Source organism: Brienomyrus brachyistius, chromosome 1 (assembly GCF_023856365.1).
Source record: "Brienomyrus brachyistius isolate T26 chromosome 1, BBRACH_0.4, whole genome shotgun sequence".
NCBI classification, from domain to species: Eukaryota; Metazoa; Chordata; class Actinopteri; order Osteoglossiformes; family Mormyridae; genus Brienomyrus; species Brienomyrus brachyistius.
In genome coordinates, this window is record NC_064533.1 from 50830664 (window position 1) to 50847506 (window position 16843).

Below are 16843 nucleotides of genomic sequence, written 5' to 3' on the forward strand. Positions count from 1 at the left end.
ACCAAATGTCTTTATGCGGATGGAACTGCAAAGCAAAGTAGCTGCGTCTTACCATGTGGGGGCACTGTGGGCCAAATTTTCTTCAAGGAAGGACAGTATGCAGGAAAAATATAAAGACCAAGAAATACTGCAGTATATTATCATGTAAATTATACAATATTATGATATGTATAATGTGGGGAAAATGACAATTTCTGTATCTTTATTCTGAATGGCTTGAAAGTGGCACAGAGACCCACTTGTAGAGGGCAGGGGGTGATGTTGACCACCAGTCGCAAAAAATGATGTATGGAGAAAAAATTAACACACACAGGTGCAATATGGCCACACTGTCAGGGCCACTGCTGGTGGAGATAAGAGTTTACTCCACAAAAACATTTATTTAAATTGTAAATTGGGAAAAATGCCAGGTCACATGACAGCAACATGAATAGGGGTGTGGGTGTTGGGGGGGCAGCTGTGCAGTCTGAAATAAGGGCATTCTGTACAAGCCGTGTTGCTCTCTGCAGTTTATTATGTTAGTATACAAACAGGTGAGCTCCAGACACACATCAGTCCTGTCTGCACTGTGGTTCCGTTAATTTCACAACGTGTGGTCTACTGTGAAGCCCCCCCTCCCTCCCTCTCCCTGCCTACTCCCTTGTTCTCTCCCTTGAGCGAGGCTATGTAATTACACAGGAATTGGGGGCATTTTCCTCTTTTTAATTCAGCAAGTCTTTCATAGCATCCTTCCTGCAGCATACAAACACACTGTTTACCACTTTTGCATTAATCTAAACAAGGTGACTTCCGCTAACGAGGAGTAACTCTGCTATTTCTGGGGCATGCAGCTAAACAAGTAAACAGGGAATCTTCTACATTTTCACTAAGCCTTAAAAAAATGCCCATCTGAGATCAGAAGTGAGCACACCAATGCACCTCAATAGGTCTACGTGTGTTATGAGGAACAGAAGAATTCACTGATCCTCGCTGATCCTCGGCGACATTCTCCAAGTCCTTCCAGTTACATTCATTGGCTTAATTGGAAAACAGGTCAGAAACACCTGGTTAAACATTCAGCTCACGTCACAGGATAAACGCACTTGTCAGTTAAACACCCAGAAAGTGGGACAGATTCTGACAAATTTACCTTCAAAACAAGAAGTGGCTGAAACTCATGTAAGGGAGTTTTGACAGTTATTTGGACTCATTACTACTTATGCAACCAGGCAAGAGCATTTTCTGTCACAGAAACACATCTTCAGCATTTTACCCTTGTCGGCTCTCAGTAATCCTCAGTAATATGTCTCTGTAGAAATGGTTATCTTTGAAATGGTTACATTCACGACCTCTAGAGGATCCATTTTGGCAATTTTTCATTGCAGAATACATCTCTAAGGCCGATTTAGTCTAAGTGACAGGGTCTTCTATAATTCTCAGTGTTGCAGTGTCTACTGGAGGAAATGTCTACGCACATATTAAACATATTAAAATGTCTTTAACCTAATCTTCTAAAAATACAGTATTTACAGTGACGTCAAAGCACTGCTATGCTACTGACAGTGCAGAGATACACTGGTAAAAACACATTTACCTAAGTCACGAAGCAACCTCGGCTTATCAAAGAGAAGGAATCGTGGGATTCGCTGGGCGACCTACCGTCTGGCCACTGGTGCAGTGATGTCTGGTGTTCACACTGAATGCACATGCATGTACATTGACATTGATATGACTGTGGCAAGACTGGAGTAAAGTCCATAATACAGTTTAAAGAAACAGCGTAGCTAAACATTAAAAAAAATATATAAAAAATTCCCTTCCAGGCTGAATTTTGGGACTTGCCTGTGAACTCTCATGATGGACCACTGAGCAACAACATGTTCACGTCTGTATTATTGTATTAGTGTTTTATCTTATTTTATATTATTTTTATTTCTGTATTCTTGTATTTTTTATATCTTTTACTCTTGTAACTCTTTCTTGCTATCTGTCTGGAGCTGTGATAACACACAAATTTCCCCACTGTGGAATCAATAAAGTCCTATCTTATCTTATCTTATCTTATCCACTCCTATCCACTGCTTTTGGACTAGTGTGTGTGTGTGTGTGTTGCTACTATAAGGATAGTGATCAGCAGGCTGTTTCCAGCAGCTGTATAATGTACAGCCAGCAACACCATCCTGCAGCCATGTCTGATTGATTGTAGGCCCGCAGGGTGTACATCTCAGCACAGTGTTTCACTGCCATGTCCAAGCAGGGCTCCATCGCTGTGCCTCTCGCTGCACCTCCATGTCCACGTCAGCGCTACATGCAAAAAGCTACAACCCACCGGCTACGCGAGTCTCTATCGGCTTATCACCCAGCGAATTAAAGAGACACCGCCACAAGTAACGATGCTGTGATGGGCCCGTGCTAAAGAATCATTTCGTAGTATCCACAATATCAGATTATAACATACAGAGGGGATGTTATGCAGCAATCTGTAAAATCTGGCAAACTATAGAAAGTGCATCAAAACCCGAATTGTGACTTAATTCTTTAAAATGAGTGTCGAATTTAATTCCTTGCCGCTTTGGGGGTGATTAGCAGTAAAACCGCCGACATAAGGAAAGACACTGTCATAAAGGAGATTTCCACTGAGCATTTTTCGCTGATATTGAGAACAATAAGCTGTCGTAGGATGGTCAGTTTTATGAACTCAGACTTTAAAAAGTTATTGTCAGTTTGACGGGAGGGGCAGTAAGCACAAGATCTCCTTCAGTCCCACTGCTTAGTGTATGGATTATCCATATAATACAAGTGAGTAGAGGAGAGTCAAGGTGTATGGTTTTTTTTTTTTTTTTTAGGTGAGGGGAGTGCATGGGGGTGCTATTTTAATAGTAGTCTTCATAGTTCTTGGGATTCAAGCAGTACAGGATGGCCCCGCCAAAAGAGAAGATGGTGGATCCCCAGGCCAAGCCGTAACCCCAGTTGAACTCGTGGTATATCCTTAAGCTGATCGTCTCGATGAACTTGATCGGGTAGAGCACTAGACTACACACTTGCAGAACAACTGAGCGAGAGAGAGAGGGAAAAAGAACAAAAGAGAGAGAGAGCGAGAGAGAGATAAGATATGGTCATTTCTTAAACACAATTTTCCATTCAGCATTTTTCTGTTTCACGTTTAAATAATGTACATGGCTGTCTCTAACAGCATTAGCATTCCGGGCACAGGATGCAAGCCCTTGAAATGATCAAAGATATTACCTTCCAAAAGGTTAAATGTAGGGGAAACATATTAATAGCTATTTTAGGTACACTGACATCAACCTTGAAAACATGGTACATTATCCCTACATTCAGGTAGTCACCAGAACCAAGGCTTTGTCTGGACGGTATATTCATCAGTCATCAAGAATGCAGAATGCCGCGTGCAAATCCACACAGACTACAAAGAAAAAAAAAAAACACAAATGCCACATCACAATACCGACTCTTCCTCGATCATATATTGTGATGCACAGCCAGAACTGCAGGAGAGCAGAAGGCAAACATATCAGAACACAACCCAGCATTTACAGAGAAAATAGGAAAAGTGTCCATGCACATAATAATAAACATCAATTTAAGAAGAGCATTAAAAGTGTGGATGTACCTAAAATTAGGCTGCGGATGAACGCGTCCGGCAGCCAAAAAGCCAGAGGGGGCTGATGCCGGTTAATCCATCAAAACGACACAAAATAATAAATCAGAGCGGCTCTGCAGCCCTGCTAAATGAAAATATGAAGCAAATTACCAAACACACACCCTCCCTCGGAATGAGCGACACGACAGCACAGTACAGACATCTATCTATCAGGTCGACCCACCGATAGGTGCTTACATGGGCAAAGCGGAAGGTCACGCCCCCAATATGAGTCCATCACAACGCACATGACAGTAATTGAGAGTCACTGAGTAAGCTGAATAATAAGCCTTTACACTGTGGAGGGAAACATCATGTAGAAACACAGGGCTGGGGATGGATCTGAACCTAGCTAGATATGTGGAGCAATGACTGACAGACCCACTACACTGTAGCTGAAATTGATGCTATTTTTCAGTATCATTCTAAAGGGAATCTAAATTGTTCTAATTCATTCACATCTGCTCTTCGGTTCTTATTGTCTCTTCAGTGCTATTCATAGCTGTTCAGCACTAGTCTGTACTATAGGACCGCAATCCAGTGGACCCTTTGTTCCTAATGAAACACAATATTCAGCAAACGGTCTCAACTGAACACCTTTAAACTGCTCTCCTTAGTTCCCAAATCCCCTAATGGGCGAGAAGCAAAACCAGCTGGCCTGTGCGGGGCCTGGAGCTGAACACGGCAGATCTACACTGTCACAGAAGACAGATCTTGAACAAGGGTAACTTCAGAGACTGTAGCTTTGAAATGATGAATGAGGACAATAGGCAGACTGATCTTTATTATCTGTGCTACACACTGTCATCTTCTTCTTGTAGTTTAACAGTTTAACATATTTAATAAAAATTACATTGAAAAGGTCAGGTGCACAATGAATAGCACTGCACAATTGTACCATTGGGCTCTGAAACATAAAAAAAAAGCCTTTAAATGGGGAAACACATGTAATGAGATTTTTTATTGCATTTTACATTTATTACACAACTTAATGGAAGGAAAAAGTTTTCATGATCAAGAATGGGATGGCTGAGAGAGTAGTGCACCGATCGCAGCGCGAACGGGCTTTGAAACAGCTCAAGTAATGGGTACGTGCATGGAAGTGCAGCTGGAATGTGTGTGAATGTGGGCATGCGACTGAAGGACAGCAGAAAAGAAGGCGTGGCTATGCATGGGATGTGTGTGTGTGCGTCAGTGTGTGCAGGAGAGAGAGAGAGATTTACCTGCAGCGAACAGCATCACAGCGACAGGTCTGTGGAAACGTCTCCGGGAGCCGATACACACGGACACCAGGCCCACCAGGAACGAGAGAAGAATGAGGCCGGCTCCGCCTAGCAACAGGGCCAGAGTGGCGATCTGCCAGTCTGCAAGGAGGGAGAGAGGGATGGAGGGAGAGAGAGAGAGAGAGAGAGAGAGAGAGAGAGAAATGGAGTGAGGAGATGTAGTGGGCAACAGCGGAGGAGTTAAGAAACAGGGGACTTTGAGAACCTTCCGTGCCCATACATGACATTAAAGTAGAGCACCACCCCTGACCTCAGAGGCTGATGGAACAGTACAAATAATCCAGGCTATTTAAACAGCCGTCCCCACTGAGAGCAAATGCCTCCACCTTATCCTTTTGGTCCCATTTTCCCCTATTCTTCTCTGAACACCGGTACATCCTTAAAAAACAAACCTATCGTTTCTGAGGAATGAGTGTTGCATTCGGCAGAAAGAAAACAGAAGCAGATTTCCTCAATTACAGAGCTTCCAGGCAATCCCGTTTCGAAACACCAGCCCGTATTCCCACTGACAATAAAAAGGCCCAGGAAAAGGGATCTGCTATATTTAGGGCGACAGCCAGTCTTTCTGAAAATACTTGCTGAACAAACCTGCATAAATTATGTATAATGATGCATTCTTAATAAGTCAACCAGTGTGATTATACTGGGTGGAGCGCAGTGTTGTATGCGTAACATAATAAAGCGTATTACTAAAATTAACTGTACTTCTTTCAAAATAGGATGAAAATCAGGAGCGCCAAAAGCACCTTTTCTAGGTACTATTTGCGCCCGACTGGTTTCATCATTTGTCACACGGAGTCACTACTTGGTATGATGAAGGTCAAAGTGATGTCAGCACAGCATAGAGACACCAAGTTGCTGTACTCTTGCGAACACACAGCATCTTTTACAGTGGCTGCCTTGGAAATTAGACAGAAATCTGCGCAGCTACTGTTAAAAATATCTACATTAAAATGAGGCTATCAAAACAACGAAATTTTTTTGATGAAACTAAGTAGAAAATTGTCCTCATGCCAATAAAAACTTGAACCTACGGTATAAGTGTCACCTACATTAGAGAAGTATCAAATTAAAAGAATACCTGCATAAAATATCCATAAATATATTTCTGGGCTGTCAGCGATATCACAAGGACTTCCAATGCTAGTGCTAATGCTAATATTGGTGTAATTTTGTCATATTAGGGCAGCCTAACCTAACGCCGTATTTACCTCTCAGTGCAAGCAAGAACAGATTAGCTGACGAAAGTTTAGAGCAAAGTACTAGCTCCATTCTGCTGAACGCAGCGCCTAATATTGATCGTTTTGTTTAGATCTCGCCTTGGCAGCCGTGCCATACAAGGTCTACAGCACTCTGAGGATTTTCATTGAATCCCAGGACTCATTAAACTCATTGTTTGGGTAGACATATTATCGTCACCTGGCTTTTGTTGGAAAAATTAGCTTCTGCCAGCAAAACGCTCTATTCTGTAAATTATTCACACCTGCAAGTTAATAAATTATTTAACGGAGCACAAGGAGGAGGTAGCTGAAGGGGGCACTCGTCTTTTCTTCACTCGTGACCCAGACGTCTCTACTAAAATATGCCAGGAAGTAAGGACCAACGATTCCTTCTCAGAATCCCTCAAAAGTCTTCCTCCTGGCAGCAAGGAACTGGGGTTTGACGTTGCCATTATCTTCAGGCAAACTTACGAACATCTCAGCATTCCTCACCGGAGCTGTATCCTACTGTGAAATGCAGGAGGACATGATGATACAGGGGAGGGCTGAGGTTAGTGGCCAAGTCCCTCCACTGGAGGTGTATACAGGGGAGGGGCCACCGAGGCACCCAGCCCTCTACATACCCATATCTAACTGATATACCTTACTGACCAGAAGCATTGGCCAAGCATTTGCAGGTTCATCAGGTGCACATCTGTTGGCCTTAAGAAAGAAATGAATGACTCTCACATGCCGTTCATCCCCTGCAAGATTATGAGGGATGTTCATCCTACTCAAATTCTGCACATTTTATTGTTCTGCTAAGGATTCAGAAGCTCATTCGAAACCTCAAGGACTCTAATCATTGTTGTCACGCTCGTCCTTCACGCTGAACCACACAACACCTCTCAGGCCATCTTGAAACACTATTCTTCTCTCACAATGCCACTCGGACCATCCACAAAACTGTAGCTCATCCCATCCCCAACCCATTTTCTGTTGCTACAGTGACAGCAGCCTGATTGACACCTCAGGAGCCTTCAATCCATCAGCCCAATCAATGTTGCAGTCGGCAGATGTCTTCAACTGGTGCTCGAATGCGAAGGACACACACACAAACACACAGCGCAGTATCCCTGCTAAAGCTGTCTGCCTGTGATCTCTCAAGGACACGGCCATTTTAATAAGGGTAATGAGACATTAATAAAGCTCCAGAATGAACCGGACTGCCAATGAGCCGGACTCTGGGAGTGTCCCAGTCTTAGTCACTGGATGCATCTCGCCCACAATCAGCTACTCTCTGTCACATCCTATATCAAACTCAATTTAAAATGCATAATGAAAATTTCCCAGTTTTCAATGTGCGGCGGCAACAGCAATATTCCCACGTCTTTCCGGATGAATTCCCTGGCAGCGAGGGCAACACAACTGGACATCTTTCCAGCCTCTGCTGGGAGGGCTTTGTCCCAGGAGAGGGCCGTCGCAGTTCATTAAACCGCAATCACATGACAAGGAGCATACGGATAACTTAGCTTTCCAGTGAACCTTGCTCATACAGATTTATACAGCTGGCTTTCTTACCGGACTAATTCATGTTCGGCACATTGCTCAAGGGTACAGGTCCGAGCCCTTAGCTGCTATGCTACTTGCTCTAGTTTACGTTTACAAAAGTACATGCTAGTTATATATTTAGAAGGCAACCTGTGACCTGTGAGTTAGAGGCCTGTGCTTATGATTAGATGACTGCCAGTTCAAATCCCAGGGTCAGCAGAGTGATGTCACCTTTGGGCCCTTGAACAAGGCCCTTAATTCCCAATTGCTCTAGGGATTGGCTGAGCCTGTTCTCTCGGCTGTACGTTGCTTTGGATCAAAGGGTCTGCTAAATACATAAATGTAAACATATGTAATAGTGTAATAAGCAATAGACAGTTCCAGAGTAAGGAACAACATTAGTCTGAGTCAGTCACAGACTCTACAAAGCAGTGATTCAATGTTAACGTCTGAAGCAGTTCTTTCTCGTCACAACGCAGATGCATCTGTAGACTACAGTAAAAACGGATACAGAAGCAGTTTCTCTGAGAGCGAAAATGGACTCATCTCACATCCATAATTCATGCCTTGCGTGTTTCAGATGAGAACCGACATCGTTTCCTCGCGGCGGTCATGGAACGGGCTGGCTGGCGGTTTCGGGAAGAGTGCGCTTTCCAGAGGAGTGGCTGTGCTTAAAAGGACTCCAGTCTGAAAAATGCGATTGGGGGGACAAAAATAGGGGCCTTACCGCCTTTTGTTGCATTTTATTAAAAGGACCCCTATTAAATTTTGAACAACAGAAAGCTAAGTCCGGGAGGGGAAAGGGGATATGCTAATTCCACTGGCACCGACTTCCATCTACGGAGGAATTACACTAATATAATGTTACGAGATAACACACTGCTCAATATCCTTCTGCCTTTCTCTGCCTCTCCGATAAAACAGCTTTTCTGGATTAGCAACAACTGACTGCCTTCCAACAATGCAGGACTAATGTGTTTGAGAAAGTATTTGCGATGAATACGGGAAAACCCCACACCGACCCGGATTCTTCTCGGACCGAGAGCTGCAAGTCAACAGCTGAGTGAGACTCTGAAATGAAAATAAAATCCCTTTGCCCCCCCCCGCCCCCACATATTATCCAAGTAATACAGGAAAACCAAGAGCACGCAATGTTCGGCTCTTGAGCCGAAATGAGTCCTCAGGCCGTCGTCTAATGGCCGTCAGGCGGATTATCTTCACACAGGTACTCGTCTGCACATCACTAACAGCGTGGATAATCCTCGGCTGAGGCATCCGTGTGACTTTCATTCTGCCATTGCCAAACGACCATTTACGACCATCCAGCCAATGCCCGCAAATCCTACAAAGGAGCAGAATGAGGCCCCCACATGACATATGCGAGAGCAGCGTGAATATTTTGATGACTTTTTCTCATGGTTATTTGTTTTCTTACCCCCTACCCCGTTTCCACCCTCCCACCCAGTCACCCTTAATCTCATGTTCCAATCCCTGACTGTGGTCCTCAAACTCCCTGATGCAGAATGTTCACTCACTGCACCACAAGGCAGAAAAACTACTGGTAACTAGTGGAATGGCACGCCTCCCACCACTGGGAGCTGGCACTGTGTGGCTGCCCCGAGAAGCCTGTAGGGGGCACTTACTTGACAGGAAAGGATGGCTTAAGCATCAATTATACCACCCCCCTTCCAGCAAAACAGTGCCAATTACACTGGCTGGCAGCTGAAGCCTCTGGTTGAAATCTGTGAGTGACACCGCTTAAATGCCACCCACTGTGTGAGCCACCAGACTATTTTCACAATCACCTTTTTATGCTGTTTTTCATTCTGTCGTTTTATACTGCACCTGGCTTAGGAAAAGTGTCAAATAATTCATTCCCTTTGCTGTGGCAGACATAAATCACAGCTACTTCACGTAACCCCAGTGGCAGTCAGGGCAGGCACAAAAACAGACGCCTCTAGTTCACTCTCTCTCATTCAAAGAAATAACACACCTTTCACTCCCTGACTAGGGTGCTACATGCTGACTGGGTCTTCACAGCAAGGATCAGGCACTGCTTGAAGAGCCGGAACCCTTCAAAAGGAATATTACCGACTGGCTCTCGCTTGCCCTTGAATCTTTCACTCAGTCTGGTCCACCTAAGGACCCGTGTGAGACAGTAACAGCAGAACAAAGAACATAAATGTCACATGATCCCCCACAGATGACTCGTAGAGGGCAGACGAGGAGAGGGAAAGGAATGTCATATTCTACCCATGAGGCTATGCTGTGTACATGAGGCTTAAGATCTCAGCGGTCACTATGTGTCATGTGACAACCGGTCATATGGCTTCCACCGTGGCCTACATTCATGGACCGCATTCTGTATCAGACTGCTAATATCTCTGCCCTTGAGAAACCTCTTATATTCTGCAAACCTCATTCTGACCCTGGTTCCCCAACCTCGGCACCTCCCATCCATTTGTAGAAGCATCATTTGTTAAGACTCCAGTGCTCACTGGACCTTCTGCATCCTGTTCAAGGTACCCCACTCTGGCCAGAACGGGCAAGGAACGTCAACACACATCCACAAAAACAGCAATATTTCTGCCCTCATTATAACTGCAAAGAGACTGTGTTCTGTTCTGGTCTCTTGAATCATTAAGCAAAACATTCATCTAATTACATTTAATTAAAATTAAAAAAACAGATACGCAGTGGATGCCCTAACGGCAAGCTGAAAAATGCAGCATAAGGACTGCAAAACAGTGTGAAAGTTACCTAGCGAAGGCCGGCTGGCCTCTTGCATGACTGTTTGTTTTCACGAGCGATGAATCACAGTGCTTCAGATGGTGGAGGGTGTCAGTTGTGTTCCGTCTCGCTGTCTGACATCCACATGGTGAGCGACACAAACTCATCGCTGCAGCCTTCTGTGTGTTTCCCCTCTAAACCTCTAGAATTCCCTCACTGCATTCCCAGGAGCTCAGCCACTCCCAACTCCTGCAGTTAGTTGGACATATCAGCGTATGCAGCCAGAGTGCCTGATGTAAGCAACTCCCTGCCCGTTACTCTTCTTTATGACAATTGATACAATTCATCTGTGAAGTACATAAGTTCTCATTTCTGTACTTTAAACTATGCTTCAAGATGAATAATGAACTACTCAATGAAAGAAAGTTAATCCAGTAACGAATGAGTTATTTTAAGTAATATATGTATTGGTTTATTTGGTTTTATTTTTGCAAGTTAAATGCCCCAAATCATATTTTGAATTTATATTAAAGCCAATAAGAATTGGCAGTACCACAGATAAATCAGTTTATTATGCATATAGATTAATCTGTACAGCACTACAAAAATATCATTGGCATTTTGTTATAGGTCTTGTCATTAGCTTCTGCAATAGGATTGTCCAGCTAAGAAATTCTTTCTAAAAACTACAATGAAGTTGGTCCATCTTCAAGAGGGAATCAAATTTCTTAGTTCCACCTAGATTCCTGCCTTGAAACTCATCTTCAGTTGCGCAGTCAGTGTACAATTATTTTGTGATTACCAAGCGTTTCCAAGAAAAAGCCGTATGAAGTTCCCTGACCATCTGCCATGACCACGAGCTTAGAACTATATATAGCATCAGACTATTTATGCACGTAGGTATCTGCAATATCGAATAACACTCATAATTAGCATTGTGATCAATTACATGAGTGTGAGTAGATAATAGGGTATTGTACTCGAATTATCGACCTTACAGAATAAGGGGATTCACTATAAGTGAGTTGGGAAGACACTAAAAAGATTCCGTCTGCTCCCATTACGAAAAGATTCAACATGTCAACCGTTTAGCATGAAATCTAATCTGATGTTTTGCTCCTCAAGGCAAAAATAATATGCAAATTTTGTGATATCAAAATCTCTGCATAATTACGAACGGAAATAAAGATTATAGATAGACTAATGATTAAGAGAGTTCAGATTTAAAATTAAATTTCTTTAGTAGCCACACTGGCATCATTAAAAACCCGTGGAATCTCAGAGGATGCGTGTTATCAATCAACACAAGAAGTGGTAATTTCACAACTGCTGGATCAAGTGTCAATTGATGAAAGCCGTGAGGTATTCATCTTCGATAATACCGTTCTTCTGGAGTTCATAAGAAAACAGATAAATATATTCAAATTAATTTTTGTAGCCCGCTAAAGGGCATCTTTTCGAATAATGCTTGCTGATGATCTTTTAGCCTCTTTGATGCTATTCTGCTCGCTTTCACATTAAATCATAGGCATGACACAACCTCTGAATTTTTTCCAAAAACACAGTCCTGCATATGAGAAGCACAAAGCCAGGATGTGCAAGTCAAAGGCAATCATGGATTACAAATTATGAATTAAAGCAAAACACCACATACCCATACCCAAGAATGTGAAAAGGCACCTGCAAATTCCTTTCTGAAGCAGCAAACTTTTGATGCTCTCTATCATGTTGGGATTCTGGCAGAATGCACCAAAAGGATTATACCTTTATGTGGGATTAAAACGGAATGTCTTTCAGGCAGAGCGTGCAATTACAACCGCGACAAAGATAAAGTTCCCAAATTCACGGAATGACAGTTTCAAAGCATAAGAGACGCAGGCGCATAAAATATGCGGCGTTATAGCAATGCTTATCTGGCAGCTAAAAAAGAGCTATATGAAGGGGAAAAAAAGGAGTCATTCTGCAAGTATGCCATCACGTTTCCCTGGTTACTAATCTACAGGCATTTTGGCACTCTGGGGAGTTTTGTCCTAAAAGTTCGCCCCGCTCCTCGGACTACTAAAGACCCTCAACAAAAGCTTATTTTTCCGGGCAACAAAAGCAGAACACCCCCCTCCCCCCCAACTCAGGCAGCACGTTCCCACAAGGTCCCGATCGCATCTAACATAAAGCAACGTCCACCAGCCATCTGAGTGAAAAAAGATGACTGAACTGCAATAAGGCTTGAAAACATAAGGGTTCGCATACGCCCCAGGTTATAGATTTACATCCCAATAATAAAGTTAGGCAGAAAGTCCCGAATATATCACGCCGGTTTTTCCGCAACGCAAAAAATGAGCCCGCAACATCTTTTAATACTTTCGGCTCCTTTAAATAACAAATCTGACCCGTTGTGACATTTTATTATTTGTGCAGTTGCATAGTTTTGTTCCTCGATCAAACTTAAATTCTTAGATATTTTTCAGGAAAACGTAATAACGGAATTAATCACAGAGATGTTTATGGAGCACTCTGTCCACATAAGCGCTACTAGACCAGAGAAAGGTGCGCACTTGATGCTATCAGATATGATGGTCGGGTTGGTAGTCATAGTAAGAGTAGCGAACTGGGCAGAGGCGCTTTGTCATCGTTGGGTCCATGAACATCGAGTGCGTTTTCCAGTTATAATCTTTCAAACCTGAACCATTCCAAATGAATGCGTTGCTTTTACGGATATTTTGAAACCAACACGTTCTCTGAAATGCAATGCGTACTAAGTAATATAAGTATTTCGAAATCATGGGACACGTCTCTCACCTGTCTCCAGCGTGCTGCTGCATTGCCATTTATCCGAGGCCGCGGGTTTCCAGCACGAGTCCCATAGAGATAGGTAGTACTGGTTATCTGCAGTGACCCACGCGGGGCTCAGCACGGCCCCGATCACCAGGCACAGCGCGAGGAAGATGCACACTAGCCCAACCAACTTCAGCGGCGTGAGGACGGAGCCGCGGACTTCCTCCGCTCCATTGGCGGAGGAAGCCATGCCGGCTGATATCACCGCTCCTCTATATTGCCTGATATTTCAATATCAGTTTGCGACGCTTTCCGTCCGACGAAGAGGTAAAGGGGCGCCAACAAGCCAGCGACTATGCGGCAGCTGGTGTTTCACTGCCTGAGGACTGATGCTGCTGCTGCGGCGGCGACGGCGGAGCGACTCGGCGGCTCGCCTCCTTAGTACGGTGACGTCATGACACATCCGAAAATCCCGGGAGTGTCACCTGCAGGGTCCTAACGCCTCAGATGCCCAAGAGAAGAATGTGTTCGTTTTAACGGTGCTCCACGGGATTGCGAGGCTTCCGCCAGTTTCTTTTCATCCAGTAACAGTGGTAATCTGAGAGCCGAATCCGTGGGCTGTTTACACAACCAGGGGCAGTACTCAGTATTTCTGTCACCCTGAACCGTCGGTAAGCCTATATAAGTAATCCACAAACTAGATTTTACCATATCATAAACACAGATTGACACACATAAAGACCAGCACATCCACAGAAACAATTAAATGCCTTGACATAATGTGGCCAATTTGGTAACTTCTGTGTTTGCTGTCTCCATCAATTCTAGACTCAGTTGGGTTTGCTTCTAATTCCAATTCCATTACCTTTTCCTCCAACTGGTTCCCATGGTAGCCGTCTGCATCTGTCAAGCTGTGGACACATCAAGCAACGTTGGATTTATTGTTCTTCAATTTCCATATTTCATATGCCACACACTGATCCAAATGGTCTTATTCACAGGCTCAATTCATGAGCTGCTTCCAGGTAGGTACGTTCGGCAGGCCTGTTTATGCCTAGTTCCGGTGTCAGACGTATTATGCAGAACTGTTATTTCCATTCTGCTCGAATCTTTCCAGTTAGGCAGCCTGCATGCAGAGTTCCTAGGTGAGGCTGATGTTCTTTGATATTCACTCACTGGGGCAGCCGGGGGAATGACTTAAGGCATTTACTGTGACACGTAGCTCTTTCAAAAGAGATAAACAAACACTGGCGAAAGCCGCTCCTATGCAGAGTTGAGCGTCGCCAGTAAGAACCCGGTCATCTGTTTTCCGTTTATACATTACATTCTGTGTATTTAGCAGAGAGCAGGGTCGGACTGGGTTCCAGTGGCAATCAGGGTTAAGGGCTCAAGGGCAGGAGAGGATTAACTTATCTGGGAGCCCTAGTCTGACACCAGCATGGACACTATCATCGATTTAACTCGCCGCTCCATTTATCCCTGGGGCAGAATGGCGTCCTGATATTTGTCAGGGCCCTAGGCTATAGCTTAGGATAGCCTATGCATTACAGTCATGCACCACATGAGGACATTTCAGGCAATGACAGACCGCATATACAACAGCAGTCCCATAAGAGCATAATGGAAGTGAAAACTTCCTATTGCTTAGTGACATTGTAGCCAAACACATTATTCACACACTACTCATACACTACTCACACACTACTCATATGTTTGCAGTGACACTGTTGTAAACAAGCCTACTACACTGCCAGTCTTATAATAGTATGACACATAATTATGTAGAGTACATCATTCTAGATAATGATGATAAACAACTGTGTTACTGCTTTATGTATTTACTGTATTTTTATCACTATTTTAGAGTGTACTCTTTTTATTTATTAAAAAAACTTTACTGTAACAGAGCATGTCATGTTATTCTAGCAGCAGCCTTGTACTGCAGCTCTTGGATGCATCATTTTCCCTCGTGCTTGATTTAATGAATTATTTCATATTTATATCATATTTTTATTGTACCTTTTCATGTTTAGATATGTTTATATACACAAATATTTACCATTGTATTTCCATCGCCTACAGAATTTAGTACAATGATATGCTATACAGGTCTGTAGCCTAGGGGCAATAGGCTTTACAATGTAGCCTAAGGGCAATGGGCTTTGCAATGTAGCCTAGGCGTTTAGTAAGCTAAACCGTCTAGGTTTGTGTAAGTGCACTCCATGATGTTTGCACTACGACGAAATCACTTAACGACTCGAATATGTCCCCGTCGTTAATGTGATGCAATACTGTAATCCAGCCCTGCTGAAAGGCCCAACAGCAAAAACTCTCTACCAACCACGGGACTTGAACCGACAACCTCTGCACCGGTCTGAAACCCCAGTACAGTGACATTCTATATTTTCAGCATGCATTTGGACTGACATCTGACATCTCAGAGAGACAACTCTGGATCTCAAAGATCCAATCAGACAGACATCATTTATCCCAGAGAAACTTTGATACTGAACCATGATATTTCAGAACAATTTTCATTCTTTCCGGAACTTATCAGGGTAGCAAAATCTCAACTGATGAAAACTTTTGGCGTTCTCTTCTTTCTTGTATTGACACGTGATTCTGTCACATTGACCAATTCAACATGCACTCTAAACCTAGAATCAGCCCTCCTCCCTGCTCATTCTGTTGTCTTATGGTTTAAATAGGTTGAGGCAGACTAATCCTGACCCCCTTCTAGACTCATCTCGCAGTCTGCTTTTGTATCCAATGCTGGCTTTCTCAGCTCTGAAACACATGCTTTTTTAATCACGCTTTTGTGTGTGCTTGTGCAGTCTCCCATCCGTGCATGTGTCTGTGCTCACGAGTATGTCTCAATGTGACAAGATGGAAATTGATGGCAAAAGGACGGGAGGTACGGAACTGACACCCAAGGAGAGAGAGAGAGAGAGCTGGGCATTTTCCTGCTGAAGCGAGCACTGCCCTGCGTTCCGGCTTGGTTCCCAAAATCCTCGGAATCCCACCGAGTCCCAGCGTGGCTCCGTTAATAAAAGACTGCTGACAAAACCACCTGCCCACCTTACACCTTCAGCATTACAAGGATTCCTCTGCACCCCCAGATTGCTCTTTTGGCTTTAATTTCAGGGACAGAATGTAAGACCCGATATCGAAGCGAAAGGTACATTCAGGCCTTATAAATCTTCTTTTGTTGTATATTCCCCCATAAGAGCTGGTTACTAGCATCATGTGCCAATACCCTGTACTTCCAGTGCTTCACTTCATTTAAAACCTGAAACAAAATCTTGCAGGGAATTTGTGTCAGAGTTGCAGTGCTGCTGTCAACATGTAGTCACGACTGCAGCAATTGTTGCAAAACACAAAGGCAGAATGTTTTCTTTGACTGACGGCTGGTAATTTGCATTGTTACTGTGCCTGATTGCAACACTGAATGTTTAAAATGAGGATCTGGGACATTGGTAGATCCAGACCTGGGTGAGATTGGGTTAATAATGAGATTTGGTTCATGTAGCGGCACTGATCAGATTTGAAATGGCTGCCTTGCTTCATCGAGGCGGACATCACCCCTTATGCCACCTACCCAACAAACGGGAGGGGGGGTTCTCTCAAAGCCAGCTACCCTAGGCTGGTTTCCAAAGCATTGCAGG

At 43.7% G+C, this 16843-nt stretch overlaps 1 protein-coding gene across 1 annotated transcript; it reads right to left on the reverse strand.

Moving 5' to 3' along the window:
* Positions 1-681: 681 nt before the first annotated feature.
* Positions 682-13686, reverse strand: tmem47 (transmembrane protein 47). Its single transcript, XM_049015700.1, has 3 exons — positions 13203-13686; positions 4867-5007; positions 682-3031 (listed from the first exon to the last, which is right to left on the reverse strand). The coding sequence occupies exons 1-3, from the start codon at positions 13426-13428 to the stop codon at positions 2853-2855; spliced, it is 546 nt and encodes a 181-aa protein (XP_048871657.1). The 5' UTR covers positions 13429-13686; the 3' UTR covers positions 682-2852.
* Between the last annotated feature and the right edge of the window lie 3157 nt (positions 13687-16843).

Excerpts from the sequence above, each read along its gene's own strand:
- tmem47 (XM_049015700.1), bottom strand. The coding sequence starts at position 13,428 with ATGGCTTCCTCCGCCAATGGAGCGGAGGAAGTCCGCGGCTCCGTCCTC. Across the intron at positions 5,008-13,202 it reads CAGCAGCACGCTGGAGACAG|ACTGGCAGATCGCCACTCTG; the intron begins GTGAGAGACGTG and ends CCCTCCTTGCAG. Across the intron at positions 3,032-4,866 it reads TGTGATGCTGTTCGCTGCAG|TTGTTCTGCAAGTGTGTAGT; the intron begins GTAAATCTCTCT and ends TCTCTCGCTCAG.